This window comes from Dama dama, chromosome 19, assembly GCF_033118175.1.
Source record: "Dama dama isolate Ldn47 chromosome 19, ASM3311817v1, whole genome shotgun sequence".
Lineage (NCBI taxonomy): Eukaryota > Metazoa > Chordata > Mammalia > Artiodactyla > Cervidae > Dama > Dama dama.
Window position 1 is genome coordinate 62,196,904 of NC_083699.1, and position 24,181 is coordinate 62,221,084.

A 24,181-nucleotide genomic window follows, 5' to 3' on the forward strand; every position below is an offset into this window, starting at 1 on the left:
TGGCTGATTCATGACAATGTATGGCAAAAACCACTACAATATTGTAAAGTAATTAGCCTCCAACTAATAAAAATAAATGGAAAAAAATAAAAACAAAAAACAAAAAGCAAAGGGAGAAGCTGGTCACAAAGATAGTTTTATCTTTAGAGTTAATAAATAAAACACTTTAAAATTTTACTGCAAAAAAAAAAAAAAAAAGAATCACACAAGACTGAGTGACTTGAGCACGTGTGCACACAAGTTTCAGGAAGTGGAATTGCTGTATCTTACAGTAGTTATATTTCAATTTAATTTTTTGAAGCATCTCCATACCGTTTTCCACAGTGGCTGCACTAATTTACATTCCCACCAACAGTGTATGAGGTTCCCTTTTCTCCATGTCCTCACCAACATTTGCTATTCTTGTCTTTTTGATAATAGCCATTTTAACAAGTGTGGTTTTGATTTGCATTTCCCCAGTGATTAGTGATGCTGGTCATCTGTATCTCTTTGAAAAAAATGTCTGTTCATATCCTGTACTCTATTTTTGATTAGATTGTTTTCTATGTCTGAGTTGTAATGGATTCTCTATATATTTTGGAATATTAACCTCCTATTGAAAATACAGTTTGCAAATATCTTCTCACACTCACTAGGTTGCCTTTTTATTATTATTTTTTTTTAATGGTTTCCTTCACTGTGCAGAGGTTTTTTGGTTTGATGTAGTCCTATTCATCGACTCTTGATTTTGTTGCCCTTGCCTTTGGTGCTGGATCCAAAAAATCCTCACCAAGACTGAAGTCAAGGAGTTTATTGTCCATGTTTTTTTTCCTAGGTATGGTTTCAGGTCTTACATTCAAGTCTTTAATCAACTTGAGTTAATTTTTGTGCATGGTATAAGATAGTAGCCTATATTTATTCTTTTGCATATAGCTGTCCCATTTTCCTAATACCACTTATTGAAGATACTGTCATTTCTCCACTGAATATATTTGCCCTTTTTATTGAAAATTAATTGATCATATATGTGTGAGTTTATTTCTGGGCTCTCAGTTTTGTTCCATTAATCTATGTGTCTGTTTTTATGCCCATATGATTAATATATGTTCATTTCTATGAAAAAGGCCCTTGAGATTTTGGTAGAGGTTGCACTGAATCTGTAGACTGATTAGATAATGTAAACATGTAAACAATATTAAATATTCTGATCCTTGAGTGTAGAAAGTCTTTTGATCTATTTGTGTCTTCTTCAATTTTTTCATCAATGTCCCAGAGATTTCATTCTACAGGTCTTTTATCTCTTGGTTAAGTTTGTTCCTTGATACTTTATTCTGTTTTTCTGCAATTTTAAAGGGAATTGTTTTCTTAATTTCTCTTTTTGATAGTTCATTGTTAGTGCATAAAAATACAACAGATTTTGGTAAATTGATTTTGTACCCCCACACCAAATTCACTACTACTTCTGATACTTTTTTGGTGGGATCTTTAAGATTTTTCTAGACATAAAATTATATCATGTGCAAGTAACTTTAGTTTTTCATTTCCAGTTTGGATGGCTTTTACTACCATGTCTTTGTTCTTTGGCATTGGTTGTGTCTTCTCCTGTTTCATTTCTGATTCCATTTGAGCTTCTCCTTTTGTATTTCCTTAGTGAATCTAGCTAATGGTTTGTCAATTTTATCTTTTCAAAGAACCAGTTGTTAGTTTCACTGATCTTTTAATTTTCTTTTTAGTCTCTATTTCATTTATTTCTTCTCTAATGTTTATTTTTTCTGCCTTTTTCTAAAATAAGGTTTTGTTTATTCTTTTTCTAGTATTTTGGGGGTGAAAAGTTAGGTTGTTTGAGATTTTTCTGTTTCTAGAGGTCGTCCTGTATCACTATGAATTTCCTTTCCTTTTAGAACTATTTTTGTTGCATTCAATAGATTTGGTATGTTGTATTTTCATTTGTTTCAAGGCATTTTTTGATTTCTCCTTTGATTGTTTCATTGATTCATTTATTGTTCAGTAGCATGTTGTTTAATCTCCACACATTTAAGATTTTTCCAGTTTTCTTCTTATTCTTACTGTATCTGATTTCTAGTTTCGTACCATGGGTTCAGGAAAAAAAATGCTTCCTTTGACTTCAATCTCCTTTACCTCATTGAGATTTGCTATGTGGCCTAACATATGATCTATCCTTGAGAAGAATGTGTATTCTGCTACTTTTGGATAGAATGCTCTGTATATATGTATTCACTGCATCTGGTCTAATGTGCTAAGGCCAATGCTTCCTTCTTGATTTTCTTTGTGAATGATCTATCCATTGATGTAAGTGAAATAATAAAGTCCCTTAGTATTATTGTATTGCTTCCTATTTCTCCCTTTAGGTCTGTTAATATTTGTTTTATATATTTAGGTGCTCCTATTACTCACTGGAAAAGACCCTGATGCTGGGAGGGATTGGGGGCAGGAGGAGAAGGGGACGACAGAGGATGAGATGGCTGGATGGCATCACTGACTCGATGGACATGGGTTTGAGTAAACTCCAGGAGTTGGTGATGGACAGGGAGGCCTGGCGTGCTGCAGTTCACGGGGTCACAAAGAGTCGGACACAACTGAGCGACTGAACTGAACTGATGTTGAGTGCATAAATATTTATTAATGCAAATATTATATTCTCTTGCTGGATTTATCCCTTTCTCATTATGTAATGCCTGTCTTTGTCTCTTATTATCATCTTTGTTTTAAAGTCTATTTTGTCTGATATAAGCATAGTTACCCCAGCTTTCTTTTTGTTTCCATTTGTGTGAAGCATCATTTCCATTCCTTCACTTTCAGTCTCTGTGCCATTACATTTACCAGGAGCTTCTCTTGTAGGTAGTATGAAGATAGGTCTTATTTATTTATCCATTCAGCCATTCTATGTATTTTGATTGAAAGATTTAGTCCATGTACAAACTGATTATCAATGGTTATGTACTTACTGCTGTTTTGTTAATTGCTTTCTGACTGTTTTGTAGTTCTTTGTTGTTTTCATCTTCTCCTCTTCTCTTTCCTTGTGTTTTAGTGGTTTCTTGATGATTAAATTCCTTTCTCATTCATTACCTTTTGTATATCTACTATAGGCTTTTGCTTCGTGGTTAGCATGAGGTTCACATGACAGCCTAAACATAGAACAGTCTATTTAAGTTGATAACAAGTCAAGTTTGAGCACATTCTAAAACTCTGTTTTTACTACCCACCCATGTATTCTCTTTTTGATGTCACAGTTTATATCTTTTTATTTTGTGTATCCCTTAATTATTATAGTTATAGCTTTTTAAAAAAAATACCTTTATCTTTTAACCATATAAGCTTTATAAATGACTAAGAAATACCTTTACTATATATTTACCTTTACTGATAGAATTTTTACTTTCATATAATTTTATTACTAATTACTACTCTTAGAAGCCCGTTTACACTTCCTGTAAGACCATTTTAGTGGTATGAACTTTAGCTTTTGTGTGTCTGGAAACTATCTTTCCTTTGATTATGAATGACAGTCTTGCTGGGTAGATTATCCTTGCTTGGAAATTTTTCCCTTTCAGCACTTTGAATATATCATGCCACTCTCTTCTGACCTGCAAAGCTTCTACTGAAAAATCTTCTGAAAGTCTTATGGGGTTGTCCCAGTGCACAAGTTGTTTCACGCTTGCTGCTTTTAAGATTCTCTCTTTAAGTTATGACATTTTAATGATAATATGTCTAGGTGTGGATCTTTTGGGGTTCATCTTTTTGGAATTCTCTGGATCTGAATCTGGATGTCTATTTCCTTCCTTAGCTTTATAAAGCTTTTAGCCATTATTTCTTCAAATAAGTTTTCTGCCCCTTTCTCTTTTCCTTTTCCTTCTGGACTCTGTAATGCAAATGTTATTTTGCTTGAAGTTGTCCCATAGGGAGCTATCTTCACTTTTTGGCATTATTTTTTTTTCTTTTTCCGGCTCTCTTTGAGTGAATTCTACTGCCCTGTCTCCAGATCACTGATTCTTTCTCCTGCTTCAGTTAGTCCACCATTGAATTCCTCTAGTGTATTTTCCAGTTCAGTTATTGTATTCTTCAGCTATGTGACATCTTATGTTTCATCTCTTTGTTGAAATTCTCACTGTGTTCATCCATTCTTTTCTGAGTTTGGTGAGCATCTTTATGACATTTCTTTGAACTCTTCACGTAATCAATTATTATTTTTACTTCATTAAGGGTTCCCCCCTCCCCGGGTGTTTTTCTTATTCTTTTATTTGAAACATATTCCTCTGTTTCTTCATTCTGCCTGTTTCTATTTGTTTCTATGCATTAGTCAAAACATCTACCTTTTTCAGTCCTGATGGAGAGACTTTGTACAGGGGATGAAACTTATTGCTCAACCTTGCCCTGGGTCTTGATTTTCTCTTGACAAATCACATTTGTTAAGTGTGCTGAGTGTCTGTGTTCCCAAGGGAGGACCTCAGCACCTAGTTTCAGGCTGATTGGAAGTCAGATCCTCAGGCAGAAGCTTTAAAAGTATGAAAATATACATCATCCTCTGAGACTTCAGTTGTAAACTCTGCTGACCTCTAGACCAGCCAGTTTGGAGGTATCCCTCTGGTGACAGTTGCAAAAACCAGGGCTTTCGATGATCTACAAGCTCTTCACTGGGCAGTACTAATGAGCTCTAGCACAGCCAAGGAAGAAAACAAGAAAGGAATCCCTCTTCAGTCCATAGATGTGTAGCAAACCTGAAGCCTGCCCTTCAGGTTGAAGCTCTAGATGCGTAGGTGGATGTTTTTCACAGGAAGATCTGGAGAGTGTTCCAGTCTGTGCTGTGCCCTTTAGGGGTCGTAGCCTGCCAAGAACTGGCTCTCGGATTGTTTTAGTCCCATGGGGCCCAGAAACACCAGTTCCCCTGGCCACCAGAGCAGACAGTTGTGGAGTATGCACGAGTGACTTTTAGGGCAGTGGACAACTGAAGGAGTGGGGTGTGCCCGTCAGCAGTAGCTGACAGGAACACAAAAATGGTGCCCACAGGCCACTCAGCCCCTGGAGAACACCACCCCACTGGCTTCTGTCCCTTCAGCAGATACTTTAAGATTAGCTAATAAATCTCCTGCACGTATGTTCTAGGCACTTTTCAAACTACTGCTTGAACAGTTGGTCCCAGGGTATGTAGGTCTGCAGCTGAGCCCTTTAAGAGTGGCATTTCTGCTCCCTACAGCTATTTGAGTCTTCCGGACTTTCAAAGTCAGATGTTTGAGGGGCTTGTCTCTCAGGTGAGGTCTCAAGAACTGGGGTCCTGGTGCTGAACAGGAGCCCCTTCACTCTTCAGGAAGATGCTCCATATGCTCGTTGGGCTTCCAGGTGCGGGCTTCCCCACCAGCAGTGTGGTTTTGGAGAGACCATATCTCTGCCTCATCTACCTTCTTGATGTGGGCCTTTTATCCTTTTTTTAGGAAGGAGCTGTTCAGCTAGTTTTCTGCTCTGTTTTCGAGGAAATTGTTCCTTATGCAGCTGTGGATTTGCTGTTTCCATGGGAGCAGGTGAGTTCAGACTTTTCCTACACGGCCATCTTGAAACACATCTTGCACAATTCTACTTCAAACTAGAATGTTATTTGCCATCTAACAGTGATTTAATATTCCTCTACGGTTTTATTTCTCCAATAAAGAATAGTTTAAGTTAAAAAAAGATAAATTTCTTTGAGTTGTTAGCCTTACCAAGATACCTAACTAGACAACATTGCCACCTGGTGGTCCAAACTTACTGCGGCCATCACCTTTGGGGTGGGAGCTGGGGTCTGAGGGGTGTGCCTAGGAAATGCATGTTAACTGTGATGCCAAAATCACACCAAGGGCATAAAACTCTTGCAGAGCAAACACGTGCTGACATTCCATTGGAGAACCCAAAACTGCACCAGTTCCACAGAGAAAAATGTACTGTATCCATTGAAACAAGCGTTTGACTTGCTTCACTTATTTACTTCGTTTTCTTTGCACTTTTAGGATTCACTTTTTTCAGTCCCTTGTTCACCTACTGCTTGAAAATATTTTCAGTTCTCTCATCTTTACAGAAAGGATGTTACCCTACATACATCACCATGACCAGGTAAAGATGTAGGAATCAGGTTGCTAACGGTGCTCAGGATGATCTAGAATAATCATGCAAGAGCTTGGCTGTGGTCTACACAAGATGGAACTTTAAGGGACAGAAAGCTAGGAGAAGGCTGAGAAACGTGGAGCAGATGCAGCTTCAACCAAGATTCCCAATGTTCTAGAGATAAATATTCTTAGCAAACATCCCTCAGAGCCTCTCCTTTAGGTAAAGTCAGATCTCAGTGCTTCTGATGATTGACTAGGAAGTTTATGTAATCCGTTGTTTCTGCAACTAGGCCACCTGTGGCAACCACCATCAGGTTCCCGAAAGGCACAGATGGGCTTGAAGGAACACGCCCAGGATGGACCATTACCAGGATGCCACTGATGTGTGCTTGCCAAGCCTTGTCTCTGACCCTGTGCAGGTAAGACCATCACAGAGGCTGAGAGTACAAAACAGAACAGCCATTAAGTCTTTTTCAGCCTGCTTTTGATGAAATAAGGATAGAAACAAAAAGCATCAGTGTAGATGTCTGCACAAAGGAACTGTGAGAAAGCTGGAAGAGGTAATTTTCAGAAATCCAAATATGTGCTTCTCCAAAATTTGCATCAGAGGCTGAGTTATGCCCATGCAAATGGATCTTAGCTCAAATTCATGTTACAAAAATCTGGAACACATCTGTCTTCCCCTATGCAAATCTCCTAGAAAAACAGCCACTGGTTCTTACCTATAATAAAAAGAATCTCCACTGCAATGTCACTGACTGTTGTGCTCCGCGTCGTCGACAGATCATCGTTGCCAATGAAGCAAACGTTGTAAGGTACCGTCACGGCAACATAAAACGTCGCCAATAGAATAAGCCAGTCCCAGCCGGCTTTGAAAGTGCTAAAATGCAAAAGTATGAATTTGGACTTTTTTGCATCTGAAACTTTATACTCCGGAAATGCTGGTTTGTCTACAAAAACATTCTGTGGATAAAGACAAAAAGAAGAGAAGAGAGAAACACAACATCAGAAATAAGGAACAGGGAGAGTTATTTAGAAACACATATCATGGTACTAGATCTTACAAGAGACATTTAGAAGCTGGTAATGCAAAAAAAATAGAGATGTATAAATTAAAACTGGGCAGGGATCTTTGTTACAAGTAACAGGAAAATGCAGAGTGTAGTCATCCATGTTAATACGTGAGTTATCTAGACTTCTGTTCATGAAGAGTAAAAAGATCATTATCTAAAATGTCACCTAGAAACATCCAAAGTTGCAAGTATAATCCTACATACATCATAAACACCAGATACAGCTAGGCTCCTACTGTCGTGGGGACATTCCATATACTTATAGTTTTGAGAAGACAGTCATTATGTAAAGAATATATTGGACCTGAAATTCCAATAACAGCAAGGGTGCAATTTTTTTTTCCAGCAAGGATAGAGCTATATGATCAAATTTGATTGTAAATAGCTGTTAACACATCTTTCAAAATACAACCAGATTGTACTGACTACTTGCATTATGATTGTTGGTGAAGCTTCCAGTTAGGAACCCAAATCTCACAACCTTGATGGACACTGGGCTTATTCTGACACTGGCTCGCCCTTGTTAAGATGGCAAAGTGAAAAACAGTTACTTCACAGTTATTATTCAAGTCATGGGAGGAGAAAAGCAATGTTCACTGTGCAGCTGATTAAATGCAGAAGAATAGCTGGAGTTTTTATAACTGCAAAAGCACTCCACTTTGAAAGCAGTCCAAATTGATGAACAATTCCCTTTATTGCGATGAGACAAAGGGAGGCCCAACAATAGGGTGTCGGGGAATTTGACAGCCTATGACCAGATACTTGCGCACCTTGCTTTGACCTCAATTAATGAGAATTACAAGCTAGGTAATGGAAATTAGAATTGAAAGTTACATTGAAAGAACAGAACAGTTAGAAGTTATGGAGTGTATGTTACTTGCAGGTTGCTGTGTGTTTTTTTCTTTCAGGGATTGAGGGAAGAGCGAATTAATATGGTATGTTCAGGGATCCCTAAAGTACCTGGGGATTCAAGAAAGGTTCAGAGCAGTCAGGAGCATGAGCTCTTTCGTGGTGACTCTCTGGAGGCCAAACACTTCTCCTCCCTTAGTATGAACGCTGCTTCTGTCTTGCGTCTCTCCTTGGCAGGTGTTTATAACAAATGCTTCTACTTCTGGTGAATATTCTCAGTCAGCCCACTCGGGCACTTCATGAACCCAGGATCTGAGGGGGGATTGCTTCCCCCCTTCCTGACGGTTCTTTCCTGCCCATCTGCCACTGTGTCTATGCTCCACTCAACCCCACAACTTGACCTGCCTCCTTCACTTCATTCTTTGGCTTTTGGAACAAGTTCCAAAGGTAGATTATGCCATAAAATTCAGAGAGGAAGAAGGAAGTAACACCTGTTGGGCTTCTCATCAGAGCTGATGCAGGTGCAGAAAAGAGAGACTTAGGGGCCATAAGAGACTTAAGAGTCTCAAGGTTGACAAGCACTTGTATTTACGATAGAACGGGACAGAGTCCAATATGATTTTTTCCCAAATATTTACTATAATAACATATTACCAAAAGCCATGGAAGAATATCTCAGTTTTTATCTGAATAAGTCTTTTTCTATCATGTTACAGAAATGAAATTCTGACTTTGTTTCAGAAGGAAGCCAGCCCCAGGAGTGAAGGCTGTGAAAACTCAAGAAGCAAAATATTTTTTCATTTGAAGTATGTGCATTATATGAAGCATTAGTGGTGCTGTTGCAAAGGTCAACAATGTAATGGTTATCTTCAAAAATCAGAAAATAAATCACACCACTTCATTTTTATAGGCTACTCAAAATACATTAAAGTATTTTTAAAATATACTGAGAATCCAGTGCATCTCAGCTTAGATTTAAACTTTAAAAGGTTTCTCATTCAAATTCTGCATACATCTTGACACAAGCAGGATTGAAAAAAGAGTGCAAAAAGAGACACCTTTCTACTCCCACTACTCTGTTTATGAAGTTGTATCAAAAACCTTTTGAATGGAAGAAATGTCTTACAATTGGAAAGTGTGCTTTTAGCAAATATGGAGAAAAAGGCATATTTATAACCCTGAAATATACTGTTTGCCTATAGAATAATACAACCATTCTCAATTTTAGTTATCTATCATATATTAATTTGGAATCATATTCTTTAGTAGGAATGGTGTTTGAGTTGTTTAACCTCTACCATGCATAGCCACTCAGTCATGTCTGACTCTCTGCGACCCCATGGACTACAGCCCACCAGGCTCCTCTGTCCTTGAGATTCTCCAGGCAAGAGTTCTGGAGTGGGTTGCCATGCCCTCCTCCAGGGGATCTTCCCGACCCAGGTCTCCTGCATTGCAGGCGGATTCTTTACCAGCTAGGACACCAGGGAAGCCCAAAAACCCTGGACTGGGTAGCCTATCCCTTCTCCAGTGGATCTTCCTGACCCAGGAATTGGACTGGGGTCTCCTGCATTGCAGGCGGATTCTTTACCAGCCTCCAGGATGCTCTACCTTCCACTAATAAAAATCGGTTGTAGGGCGCCGCCTTCTTTCTCATGACTAAGACATGTAGACTAAGAGAAGACGCTGGCTGCTGTGTTCCGCGGAAGTGGCAGCACCAGAACTGGGGTCGCTGCCGAAAGGATGGGAGCAGGTCCGTCTCAATTGTCTGTGCCACCCACAGGCAAAAACGGGGCCAGCAGGACTTCCCTGCCGATCCAGAGGTTAAGACTCCGAGCTTCCACCATAGCGGGCCCAGGGTTTGATCCCTGCTCAGGGAACTAAGATCCCACAGGCCACAAGGAGTGCGTGCATGCTCAGTCATTTCCGACTCTTTGAGTATGTATTATTAAATCAGTGATTAAGGCCAAAACCTAATCAAGGCTAACTATTCCCTAAACTATTAATGCAACATGTCTTTGAAATCAACTTCTGAATGAACAAAGGGATGGGGAAATTTTCCTACAGTGATCATGCTGAGTGACTGCAGGGTAGCATATGCCTTCCATGAGGACCACCCCAGAGCCCGTCAGTCATATTTGGGCATCTAAAGCACTGTCCTTTCCAGCTCTCAACGCTGCCATGGGATATTTTGAGTTGAAGGCACTTGCATCACCCCAGTGTCATTAAATAGAATAACCAGTCAAGGAAACCAGAAATTAAAAACTGTTTCCAAAGTTAGAGCCAGGACTGAAGGGCATTAGTTATATTGTGATTCTCAGAGCTTGCTAAGGGCCAGACGAGCTAATTTGTTCCAAGTTGAATCACATATTCTTATTGCCCAGAACTGTACCAGAGAAGAAGCTGGGTAGGGGCAGAAGCACTGTGGCTGAGTCAGGGGATTCATGGTTGGGTCCCACATCTGCTGGTTCTGCTTCTGATATTTCAAATAAATTGTTCTTTTCCATCATTAAAATGGAACTAATAAAAATCATATCAGGACTGGCTTGCTGTAAGAATCAAATAATATGATAACAGCAAAGGGGATTTGTAAATAGCAAAGACCTACAAAAATATTAAGAAATCTTTTTTTTTTTTTGGTCACTTGAATGTTAATATATTCAGAATTTCCCAAAGACTGATTGTTTAGTCAATAAACTGGATCGTTGTTCCCCCTTCTCTAGTCTTTCTGCTATCTTTTAGCATTCAGCTCTGTTCTCCTTGAAATAAGATGGTGAACAAGGCTCATCCTGACTCCACATTTCCTTTTCAGAAATACTGTACTACTTGTATTGTCTCCAACAGAGTCTCCATGTTGATTAGACATCCTTCATTACCATGTAGTATTTTAATGTTCCATCCTGATGTGTGTAATTCTTAAATAAACGCAGTTTAGCAAATTAGCCAAGTAGTGGGAGTTATGATTTTTTACATAAGATTTTTAAGTGCTGTTTTGTACTTTGTTGAATCAGAAGGGGAAAAATAGCATGTTCTGTAAATGCATTTTAAGCTCACTAAGGCTTGGTACATTTAAATGACTGGACTACAGGCTAGAAGAGTGTCTTCTTTCAGCATTACAGAATCTCAGGCTAATATTTGTTTAGGTGCTTTGCTGGCTGGTTTGCATAGAATAAAGGCCAGATGTGGTTACATTTGTTTCTTCCTAGAACTTATATCATCACTAAGGCTGACTTGGTAAAGGAAAGCAGGTATAACAAGAAACCAGGAGAAGGATTCATGAATCCAGTGGTGAGCCATGTTTCAGGTCTATCCCTGGATTCTCAGGAAATCAATGTGACACTCCCTAGGCTCCCTAGAGAGTCTTTATATTCAGCCAAGACAAACTAAACCGAATGTGACTCTTGAGAGCGGTACCTACAGATCAACACCAGCATGGTAATGGTCCTGGAGCACAGATGGGTGCAAACAGTGTGGCTTCCAGAGGGAATCCCTCTGAGGCAGAGTCGGCTCTGCAGCCCTTGCATGGGAGATGGCAGTCCACCCCGGACTCTATTCATGAAACTCAGACAAGAGGATACTTTGTGCGTCCCAAGCAAGAATGTTTTAGCAAACTGTTAACAGGTCAGATTAAATGGTTTTGAGTTCTCCATGTAAAATGAGATGCCAAAGAAGCTCCTGTGTCCCTAACTCCCAGAGCCTAAGCACCTGAGGTCAATTCCAAAATAGCTCTGGTTGTTTCACATGATTTTTCTAAAGTCACTGGCAAGTCAGACGCTGAGTCTTGGTGTCTGACCCCCATAGTCAGACATATCCCCAAAGTTGTATGGTCTGGAGATTTCACCATGTAGATTAATGACATTACCAAGATTTGAAAAATCACCTTTGAGTATCTACAATCAAGCAGGTATAGTTCTGGATTTCTAGTGAAGTCTCTTCATCCTAGGAACCTATGATGAAATCAACTGGCAAATCCTGGGGGACACTGGCCACTTAAAACTCTGCGGAGTCACCTTTTATAAGCACAGTTATCTGCTGTGGCTTTGGCCAGATGACCACCAGGTTTCAAAAAGTAGCCCTACTATGAGTTACTAAAAGGTAACTTAAAAAAGGAAACCCAACTATAAGGTATATGGTACATCATTTCAAACCCAATGTTCTTAGGTGTGAAATGCCCAATTCTGTGTTGCATAAAATGTAAATTCCTAAATGGAGTAATGACTGATTTGTTCATGGTTCCCTTGGATGAAAGCATTCAGTGAAATTAGATAAAGTGCAAAACAGATGGAATGAAAATTAAATTTGAGAAATTTTAACCAACAAACGATGAATGTGTAATATAACTTGCTCATAAAATGTAACCGGGCTCATTTGCAGTCTCCCTAGTACCATATTGTACTGACTGGAATAATATTCTAGGCTGCGATAACACTATGATTAATCACGTTTATTATGGAAATGCCTTGTGACTGCTGACCTTTCCCAGTTTGTTCTTTATGGGAAAGTGCAAGTCAAAGTGGAAAAAAATCTAGGAAAGTCAATAAATGAGTAATTGGAGCCTTTCTTTAGCGAATCAAACATTGCCACCAAGGGAAAATTTAGCATTCGCAGTGTACACACATACTACCTACATTGTTTATTTTCAACTTGTTCTTTTCTCTTCTTTGCAGGTGGCCGGAGATGTGATAAAGGACCGCTCTGCTTCGTCTCCGAGCCGAATCAAAATGGGTTCCTGCTCGCGATCGTCCTTTGGCTTTGTCTGGGGGAAATAAAACTCATTGAGCACCAGTGAATGTATCATTTGACCCCAAGAATGTCATTTTGGCAGTTCCTTCTCAAGAGCACACAGTACAGGCTTTTCAACACCCCAAGTTATCTGCTGACTCCTAATGACATTTAATTTTAGTTCTTTACAATTTATATATTTTTATCTTCATGCTAATGTCATCATTTTTTCAACGAAAGTAAAACATACAAGAGCACAGAGAAACTTTCAAATAGTTCAGGAAAGCATTAAATAAAAAGCCTTACTCCTTCCTTCCTGCTGTTTCACACTGATATCCCTAATTTGACTTTCAACCTTTTTTTCTCATTTTTTTCCAGAAAAATATCCAATACATGTGCTATATCCACATTCATACTTATTCTTTGCATAAATGGAAGTTACAATAAAACTATTTACATATTACTTTTCCACGTCAAAATAATGTTAAATCATCTCTAATGTGCACATTAGAGTCCTTTCTCATTCTTTTCTAGAGCTAAGGGTGCCATGCTAAAGATATAATTAGTCTTGTTTTCTTTACTATTTCCCTATCACGAACATATACATTTACCCAGCATTAAAAAAGAAATCTGTGTAGATAATCTTACAAAGAAAATTCTTACATGCATAACACTGTGCATTGATGTGTCAAGGTATTCAGTAAATAAATTACTAACAGTGGCTCTGCAGATTTTAAATTTTGGTATACATATTCCAAATTTAATTCCAGCAACTTATATTCCCAGGAGTGGTGAGTGGATGTGTCTGCTTCACCACACACATCAAAATTATGAAATATATAAAATAAGTGTTGCCTGATATTTGGATAGCTGAAAAATGCCATAAAATTATTTGGACTTGCATTTTTAAAATGGTGACTGTGAATAAGTTTCAGGTAAATATTTATTGTCCATTTGCATTTATTTTTATGAAGTCTCTTCACATTATTTGTGCCAATTTTGAAATTAACTTGGTTCTTTTCTATTTATTTTTAAGAGCTTTTGTATCTTAGTCACCATTTTCTTGTCACATTTGCTGCTGATAATGCTCCCATTTTGTTACTTGACCTTGGATTTTAATTATGCGGTATAAAAATTTCACAATTTTATGTTGTCAGGCTTATCAGGACAAGAACTTGTGGTGTCTAGGCTTTATGTCTTGCATAGTCAAACTGTCTTCACTCAAAAATTAAAAAAGGAAACAAAAACTATTTTAAAATATCTATGCCTGCATTCTTCCAACATGTTTGTGTCTTTTTCTAAATTTTTAACATTTAAATCTTTAATTCAATTGAACTCTATTTTAGTAAAATTAGGTAAGTATCCAGCTACTTTATTTTCTTTCCAAAGGTATACTGCTCAAGAGAAATAAAATATTGATTGTATGACTTTAAGAAACACTTAGTCTTTATTTGGTCAGTTGGTGAACATTCAATTTCATGCTATATAAATTGAATATATATGTCAATAATTGTCATAGCTATGGTTTTTCCAGTAGTCATGTATAGATGTGAGAGTTGAACCATAAAGAAAGCTGAACGCTGAAGAATTGATGCTTTTGAACTGTGGTGTTGGAGAAGACTCTTGAGAGTCCCTTGGGCTTCAAGGAGATCCAACCAATTCATCCTAAAGAAAATCAGTCCTGAATATTCATTGGAAGGACTGGTCTTGAAGCTGAAACTCCAACACTTTGGCCACCTGATGTGAAGAACTGACTCACTGCAGAAGACCCTGATGCTGGGAAAGATTGAGGGCAGGAGGAGAAGGGGACGACAGAGAATGAGATGGTTGGATGGTATCACCGACTGGATGGACATGAGTTTGAGTAAGCTCCGGGAGTTGGTAATGGACAGGGAGGCCTGGTGTGCTGTACTCTATGGGGTTGCAAAGAGTCGGACACGACTGAGCGACTGAACTGAACTGACAATAATTGCAAAATGCAAAAATTGAAAACTTATTTTTCTAAGCTTCATTATCAGATCTCTGTAGTGCTTGGAAGGCTGTCTGATTCCTCTTCATAAAACTTATTTGGGAAAAAAAAATGACTTGGTTTCATTGCTACACTGAGGAAGTCATCTAACTATTATTGATGGCCCATGTGCCAGGGCTTGTTCTAGATCTTTGGTATACATAAATTTCAATTAATTCTCATACTCAGCGAGATAAGCATTATTATCCTCCGTTCACAGAGGAGAATACTGAAAGGTTGATAGTGACCACATGGCTACTCAGGGAAAGAGCCAGTCTGTGACGCCAGATTGCTCCAAACTCTCTACCTTCACACACAGCCCAGGTCTGTCAATGAATGAAATCAATATTCAGATGCTGCTTGGTGTGAAGTGGCACACAGATGAATGTATGTCATAGTCACAGCCCATCTGACTCTGATCTCTAGGTGTTTCAAGGCTTTTAATCACCTCCCATTCTCAGGCCACACTGGGATGCTTTAAATAACCGGAAAATAAGAAGTTTTATTCATTGCAAAAGTCTAATCTGATGTTACATGTCTTTTCATTGCTCATCTTTTGCTTCAGACTTTGAGTAAATACTAAAATGAAATGATGTGTTACTATAGACATGAATCAATAAAAACAAATTAACAAAACAGGATGTAGAAGATCAAAAGGGGTCCCGTTCTTTTCAAAACGCCGGTGAACAAAGCCCATTTCATTGCACTACCAAAAGTTAAGATTGCGTCTTCGTGTGTTCATTTTTTTGGATCTGCAATGAACTCTCATAAATTGCATCTGAAAATGCAATTATTAATTCATCAGGGTGTAACTTTAAATATACTTAAATTGGACACCTGCCCGAGATATAGATAATATCTATAGGAATGTACTTGGCAACGCAGTGTTCTGCTTATGCACTCCCAGTCGACATCATGATGCCAGTGCAGTTACAACGCTAACTACAAAGTGGACCAGATTAGAGATCTGTGACAGTCAACAAGCCAAATCCCATCTCCGTGGAGACATTTAATTATTGGTGAGATTTTCCAAATCAAACAAAAGCAATTTTATAGTCCTAAAAAAGAACCCCTCAGAGGGAAATGTCAAAAAAATATCTCTTGGTGTTGGCTCTAAGCAGAAGAAAGGAAAAAGGTTTCCTTGAAAAATTTTGTTCACAATTTAAGTTTAATTCAAGACTGGGATTGAAAAATCATTCCACTTAGGTGATCTAAAATCTTGCAAGCAAAAGATTGAACTTAAAATGGTTCTGGGTTGGTAGCTCCTGAATGAAAAAAAAAAAAAAATCATAAATAGAGTAGGAAACAACTCATAAAAATACATGTATGTGTGTGTGTGTGTGAAATCGCTTCAGTTGTGTCCAACTCTTTGCGACTATATGGACTGTAGCCTGTCCATGGGATTCACCAGGCAAGAATAAATACTGGAGTGGGCTGCCATGCCCTTCTCCAGGGGATCTTCCCAACCCAGGGATTGAACCTGCATCCCTTATGTCTCCTGCATTGGCAGGCAGGTTCTTTACCACTAGCACCATCTGGGAAGCTCAGAGGGTAAAGAGTCTGTCTGCAATGTGGGAGACCTGGGTTTGATCCCTGGGTCAGGAAGGTCCCCTGGAGAAGGGAATAGCTACCCACTCCAGTATTTTTACCTGGAGAATTCCATGGATAGAGGAGCCTGGTGGGCTACAGTCCACAGGATCTCAAAGAGTGGGACATGACTGAACGACTAACACTTTCAGTTTCACTTCATACACACAAAATAGTCATGACAGCAACGTTTGTAATTTTCATATACATAAAAACACATAAAATATACATATGTGTTTGTGTATAACTAGAAATAAGCCAAATGTCCATAAACAGAAAAATGCATAAATGTTGATACAGTCATGACATAGGATGTTAAAATTCCATTAAACTAGACTTAGGATAAATAGAAAATGAAGGAAATAGTGCCTACCTGTTAGTACAGAAGTATCTCAAAATCATGTCAGGTACAAAAGCAGTAAACACATGAGCAATGACATTATGGCAACATTTTTATAATATTTACAAACATGGCAAATTTCTTCCCAGGTGGAGCTAGTGGTAAAGAATCTGCCTGCCAATATAGGAGACGCATGAGACCCAGGTTCAATCGCAGGGTCGGGAAGATCCCCTGGAGTAGGAGATGGCACACCACTGGAGTATTCTTGGAAATAGTCAAAAAATGTGCAAAGTTGTTCGGAGCTGCATTTTTAAAATGATGAACGTGAATAAGCTTCAGGTATATATTTATTGTCCATTTGCATTTATTTTTATGAAGTCTCTTCACATTATCTGTGCCAATTTTGAAATTAACTTGGTACTTTCCTATTTTTAAGAGCTTTTGTATCTTAGTCACCGTTTTCTTGTCACATATGCTGCTGACATTGCTCCCATTTTGTTACTTGACCTTGGATTTTATTTATGCAGCATAAAAATTTCACAATTTTATGTTGTCAGGCTTATCAATATATTAATTTTGGTGTCTAGACTTTATGTCCTGCAGTAGTCAAACTTTCTTTGGAAAATTCTGGAAATCCTGGAAAATTCCACATGCAGAGGAGCCTGGAGGGCTACAGTCCAGGGGGGCCCCAAAAAGCCAAACACGATTGAGTGACTGAGCAGACATATATGAGTAAGTAACATATCATCTAGGGAAAAAAATATGTATACTACAAATCTACCCATAATCACATGAAAATAGCAAAGTGTAAAGAGGTTGGAAAACAAAATCTTTAGCTGGGTCACCATGTGGCTTACTAAATGGAATTAGTAAACTTCTATTTTGTAAACTGGATTTGGAGTGTATGGGAGTTTTAAAAATAATATTTTCAAATTATATGATGTATATATTTTGAATGTAAAAATATCTCACAACAAAAGACTAAAGTAGTGTTGGACCCTTTAACAGTGAGATCTGAACAGATTCTTTGATTAGGGGTGGGATTAGGGGTGACGCATCAGTTGCTGAAGACGAATGACTCAGGGTTAAAATCTGAAGGTGGAAGAGTTGTTAATAAGATGTTAATAAGATGGGGAGGCAAAGGGCAGAACATCCCTGAGAGCAAGTAAAGCAGATGAGAGTCTTGGCCAGAAAGGTGCTTACTGACCGGGAAAAACTCAAAGAAGTCCTGGAGGGTTGAGATACAGAGAATGGGAAGAAGAGGAGAAAAAGCAGAAGAAGCTGGAAGGTAGGCAGACGCACACTGTGGTTTTCCTCACATCCTGTTAGCCACACTGGGCTGCCGACAAAACTGGGGAATAAAACCCTGGTCAGGCAGCCGCATGCCCTGTGATTCACGGCTGTATACGCAAGAGTGTCTCAGACACAAAGTGAACCCGTATGGTCACTTCCATAACTATGACTCTGCAAGAGAAAACCAAGTGAGAATAAAATAGAAGGATACACAAAGGAAAGAATTACAGAAACAGAAAGCAAAGGTAGGGATTTCCCTGACAGTCCAGTGGTTAGGACTTGGCGTGTCCACTGCTGTGGGCCCAGGTTCAATCCCTAGTTGGGGAATTAAGATAACACACACATACACAAGTTCAGAAAATGTATGATCAATAAAAGCAAAGGAAGATAAAAGGATTAAACCCTTTTGGCAGTTGTGTTCCAGGGCAAAATAGAGACAACACCAACAGTGTTAAGAGTTTTAAAAGGACCATAAATTTAGAAGACTTTTAAAATAATGAAATTCCTTTGTGCAAAAATCCATCAAATAGTTTTCTAGATTAAATGAAAACTTTGGGGTGGGTAGTTAATTACCAAACTATGTCGCCAAAGTGGTAAAAACCTTGACTAGACCGACAACTGTGGAACAAGTAGATAAAGTGGCCTTCTCCTCCACACTGCTCATCACCCCTGCTAACCAGGTGGCTCTAAAGGTCAACGTCATCAGGCCCAAAAGGGATAAAAAATTCTTTTAAAGCTTCAGAGGACAAAGAAGTCTGAAAATTCCTGAATTCGATCTACAAGCCCAGAAAACTGTGATACTAAAACTAGGTGAGTATAATACAAAAAGATAACCATATACCACATTGAATATACATGCAAAATCCTAACCTGCACATTAGTAAACTGAATATAGAAGTGTATTAACAGAAAACATACCATGCTTATTTGGGATTTATGCCAAAGTTGGTTTCATTTTAGGAAATCATTATATAATTTAGTAGATTTATAAAGGAGAAAATCCATGTTAATATCTCAGATAATTTTTTTTAAGCATAACTCAATATGTCAAAAAATGTCTGCAAACAATAAATGCTGGAGAGGGTGTGGAGAAAAGGAACCCTCTTGCCCTGTTGGTGGGAATGTAAATTGATACAGCTACTATGGAGAGAAATATAGAGGTTCCTTAAAAAGACTAAAACTAGGAGGTGATATATGTGTAATTATGGCTGATTTACATTGTCATACAGCAGAAATTGGACTTCCCAGGTGGTGCTAGTGGTAAAGAACCCTCCTGCCAGTGAAGGAGACCTAAGAGACGTGGGTTCGATCCCTGGATGAGGAAGATCCCTTGGAGGAGGCCATGGCAACCCACTTCAGTATTCTTGCCTGGAGAACCCCATGGACAGAGGAGCCTGGCAGGCTACAAGGGGCTGCCAAGAGTCAGACACGACTGAAGTGACTTAGCACACACACACAGCAGAAACCAACATGACACTGTAAAGTAATTTTCCTCCAATTAAAAAATAAATTAAAATAACCCAATTTATGTAAAAAAAAAAAAAAAAAAGGAAAGAAAAAATTAAACTAGAACTACCAAATGAACCAGCCATCCCACTCCCAGGCATATACCCTGAGAAAACCATAATTCAAGAAGATGCATTCACCCCAGAGTTCACTGCAGCACTGTTCACAATGGCCAGGACATAGACAACACAGCTGTCCATCAACAGATGAGTGGAAAGAAGATATGGTGCATATGTATAGTGGAGCATTACTAGATCATGGAAAGGAACAAAACTGGGTCATTTGCAGAGACGTGAATATGCTTCCTTTTTTAAAAGAAAGTGTAATGAGCAAGCAATAGAAGAAAGGAATCTTTGGCTTGATATAAAATATCTATCATTAATCAAGGGAAAACTCATTTAATGAGATGACATTAGAAGCTTCACAGTTTTTGCAATTTATTTTTATTTTGGAGAGGCGAGAAGACAGAATTTCCCCTCCAAAATGGAAAATGAAGTCAATGTAAACCCATTATGGGAAATGCTGAAAATACAGAAAAATTAAAAAAAAAAAAAAAGGATGCCTTGTTGTTTTCAATACCAATGATTACATGCATTTCCTTCCAATTTTTTTCTGCATATTTTACTAACTCAATTGTAATCACATAACATATACACAATTATTCCTTGAATATTAAAAAATGATATTTTTAATAAATATGCATAAAACATGCATATTTTACAAAATTTAGAAATGTAAACAATATAAAGCAGGAAATGAGTCTCTTTCATTTCCATCTCCCAGCAATAATTTAACATTTTTGGTGAATTACTTTTTTGATTTTGTTCTAGGCTTTCTTTTTTTTTCTTCACATCACTGACCTCATTTCATGTAACTAATCTTAAATATACTTAACAGAAAATAATCACTAATTTATAGATATGAAGAAGGCCAAAGGGCAAAATATCTGCTAAAAGACACAAATTTATAACTTCTACATTCTTAGACTTATAATCTTGAGTCTATTGGCTGGAATACATGTTTCGGTAGTTCGTTAGGAGACTTTTGGGGTATGTATTTGATGGCTTTCCATATACTGACACAATAGTCTATTGTGGCTTTGCTCCTCTAAGAATGTCACAAAAACTGCCAATCTCTGGATCTATCAGATGGTTGGTGTGCCAAGGCTGGGCAGTGGAAGGATCCAACCCAGATGCAGGCAATAGGGAGAAGTGTTGTCTATAGAAAATGTTTAAAAAGTACGCAATGCAACTACATTTGGTCAACTTTTTATTACTGCTATGTGCTGGTAATTTAAAATAATTTCACTGACAAAACAGTCCTCCTATTGATTCAAAACAATTGCTGTGGCTATTGCTCAATTTTAATAATACATGTAAGTTTCAAAATTAGCACATTTATAGCACAATTACAGGCTGGGAGAAAATATTTCCGAATCACTTATCTAACAAGAAACTCATCTCCAGAATACAAAAAGAACTCCCAAAACTCAACAATAAGAAAACTTAACAATCCAATTAGAAAATGAACAAGACACATGAAAAGGTATTTCACTTACAATGATACATTATGGCGAATACTCACATCATTAGAGGTCATTAAGGAAATGTAAACTGTGACTATAACTAGATATCATTGCATACCAATCAGGAGAGCTAAAATGAAAAAGTGACAATACCAAATTTTGGTGAGAGGTGGAGAAACTGAGTGTTTCATATGCTGCTGATGGAAAGGTAAAGTGATAAACTCACCCTGGAAAATAGTTTGACAGTTTCTTGAAAAAGAACAACTAACTATATACTTATCCATACAAACCAGCAGTTATATTCCTGGGCTATTATCCCAGAGAAATGAAATTTATGTACACTAAAAAACCTGTGCACAGTTGCTCCCAGCAGCTTTATCTGTAATAACCAAGAACAGCAAAAAACTCAAATGTCCTTCAATCAGTGAATGGTTAAATAAATTGTGGTACGTCCATACCATGGAATACTATTCTGGAATAAAACAGAGCAACTCTTATTATATGCATAACTTGGATAGATCTACAGGACATCATTCAGCAAAAAATGTTAATCTCAAAAAATTACATACTACATTATTCCATTTACATAACATCTTCTAAATGCTGGGGAACAGACTGGCAGTAATCAGAGGGTAGGGACTTACATGACTCTATAAGGGTAGCAAGAGGAAGACATATGCAGGGATGAAATACTTACATATCTTGATTACTGCAGCAGTCACACAAATATACCTATGTGATGAAATGGCACAGCACTATACCCACATAATGTCCCAATGCCAATTTCCTAGTTTGGGTATTATACTGTGATTCTGTAAGATGTAACTGTTGGAAACAATTAAGACATTTCTCTCTCTGCTATCACTGAAAATTCCCACGACTACAGCTATTTCAGAATGGGAAGTCAAGGAGAGATTTTCAGGTTACATCTAGGCATTTTACTGATTTCTAGTAAGTCTGGAGATCTTTTAATTGCTTTCAACATATGAGAATCTAAGCTGCATGGAAACCTGGGGCTGGTTTTTCATGCTTGACAATACTGGTGGCCCAAGTTCAGTTCAGTTCAGCTCAGTCGCTCAGTCATGTCCGACTCTTTGCGACCCGATGAATCGCAACACGCCAGGCCTCCCTGTCCATCACCAACTCCTGAAGTTTACTCAAACTCATGTCCACTGAGTCGGTGATGCCATCCAGCCATCTCATCCTCTGTCGTCCCCTTCTCCTCCCGCCTTCAATCTTTCCCAGCATCAGGATCTTTTCAAATGAGTCAGCTCTTCGCATCAGGTGGCCAAAGTACTGGAGTCTCAGCTTCAGCATCAGTCCTTCCAATGAACACCCAGGACTGATCTCATTTAGGATGGACTGGTTGGATCTCCTTGCAGTCCAAGGGACTCTCAAGAGTCTTCTCCAACACCACAGTTCAAAAGCATTCATTTTTTGGCACTCAGCTTTCTTTATAGTCCAACTCTCATATCCATACGTGACCACTGGGAAAACCATAGCCTTGACTAGACGGTGGCCCAAGAGTCTGTATCAATTTGAGAAAAGAATCCTTCTTCAAAAACATATTACTTGCATCTGAGACAGGCTGGAACCCGGGACCTTTTCTGGCAATGGTTGCCCCTAGACAAACTTCTACTCCTCCACTAGCAACAAAATAAAAAGAAACTATAAAAGACTAAAAATAACTGAGTGCTTGTGCAGTTAGCACAAACTATAGACAATAAGAATACAAAAAGACCAAAAAACCCGATGGCTACTTCTGAAGAGCAGGGAGAAAAACAAGGTGTCCAGAGCAAAAGGAGTCCACTGCTCATGCGCCAGGCACTGTACCCCACCGACGGGGTGGACAGACCACCAAGGCCAGCCCTGCTGCCTGCTGCCTGGACGTACCCCTCCCTCCCCTCCAAGGCAGGAGCCGTTTCATCCCTGCTCCCCCCCAACCCTGCTCCCCATCCTGCCACAGGGACCCCAAGAAAGCCTCGTCCAGATTTCCTGTCTGGGCTTTCATCCGTTTCTGTTCCTTGTGGAAGCCCAAGAACCCTGGTTGGCAACATTTTTATCACTGAACTGATCTTGCCAGAATAACACACTTGACTACCATGTTTCAGAAAATTTATTACAAAATATAAAAATTTACACACCTACAAAGCAAATGTGTATATTTTTATATCTGTCACATATATTTCATGAGACACATATGGTTTATTATTATATTACTAATATTTAAAATAGAGTTTAACATACACTAAGCATTTAATTTTTTTAATGAACAAGATAAAACACTTCCCTATTATATATTTTGTATGGATTATTTATTTGAATATCTATTGATTAAAGGGAATCTGGCTTGATGCTATTCTTATCAATCACTGTCACCATCATCAATTTTACCTCTTGTCTTTTTTAGTCTATTTTTCAGAGAAATCTTTAGAGATTAGAGACTATATTTTACAGTCATGTATATTTTATACTACTTGTGATGTAGTTATTTTTATTTATATTATGAAGCTAACATTTAATTAATATAATGTATATACCAAAAAACAAAACAAATCAGACATGTGCAACTTGTTTTCTGGTTGGTACTGATCTTAAATATCTATATCAGAAAAAATATTTTATATATATAGAAAGACTATATATATGGAAATATTATTACAGAAAGATTAAATATATAAAAGATTATATATATATAAAGATAATATATATATAGAAAGATTACCCCAGTGGTTCTGTTTCTCTGTAGAATTCTGTCTCTGACATACCCCCATCACCCAGCTTCAAGGATGAATACATGTATTGTCTTATTTAGTTCCATCCACTTTACTCATTCAGATTTTAGGGGGGCAAATTCAAGGCATCATATCTTTCTGTCTATCTACATACATGTAGTCATACACATGATTAAAAGTTGTTCAAACAGAATCACAATATCTATCATAAATATATAACCATAATATTTCAATATTAATAAATATCCAGTCATTGAGTAACTTTTTTAGAAGTAACTTTTTTAGATTTTTAATAAACACATTTTATTGAAGTATAGTTGACTTACAATGTTTCAGGGTTATACATATACATAAATTAGTTTTCAGATTATTTTCCATTATAGGTTATTACAAGATATTGACTATAGTTCCCTCTGCTTTTTAATTGGGATCCTTAGATTCCCAGGGGTTAGGGAAGGTGTTTAAGGGAGGTAGA

General features: G+C 38.0%; 1 protein-coding gene across 1 annotated transcript in view; it reads right to left on the reverse strand.

Moving 5' to 3' along the window:
• The window catches only part of KCNH8 (potassium voltage-gated channel subfamily H member 8), a 446,156-nt gene that overhangs the window by 187,381 nt on the left and 234,594 nt on the right, over positions 1-24,181 (reverse strand). Inside the window, exons 4-5 of the mRNA XM_061167954.1 lie at positions 12,619-12,746; positions 6,794-7,034 (exon numbers count right to left, since the gene is read on the reverse strand). Of these exons, the coding sequence (XP_061023937.1) occupies positions 6,794-7,034; positions 12,619-12,746 (369 nt within the window). The remainder of the gene's footprint in view (positions 1-6,793; positions 7,035-12,618; positions 12,747-24,181) is intronic.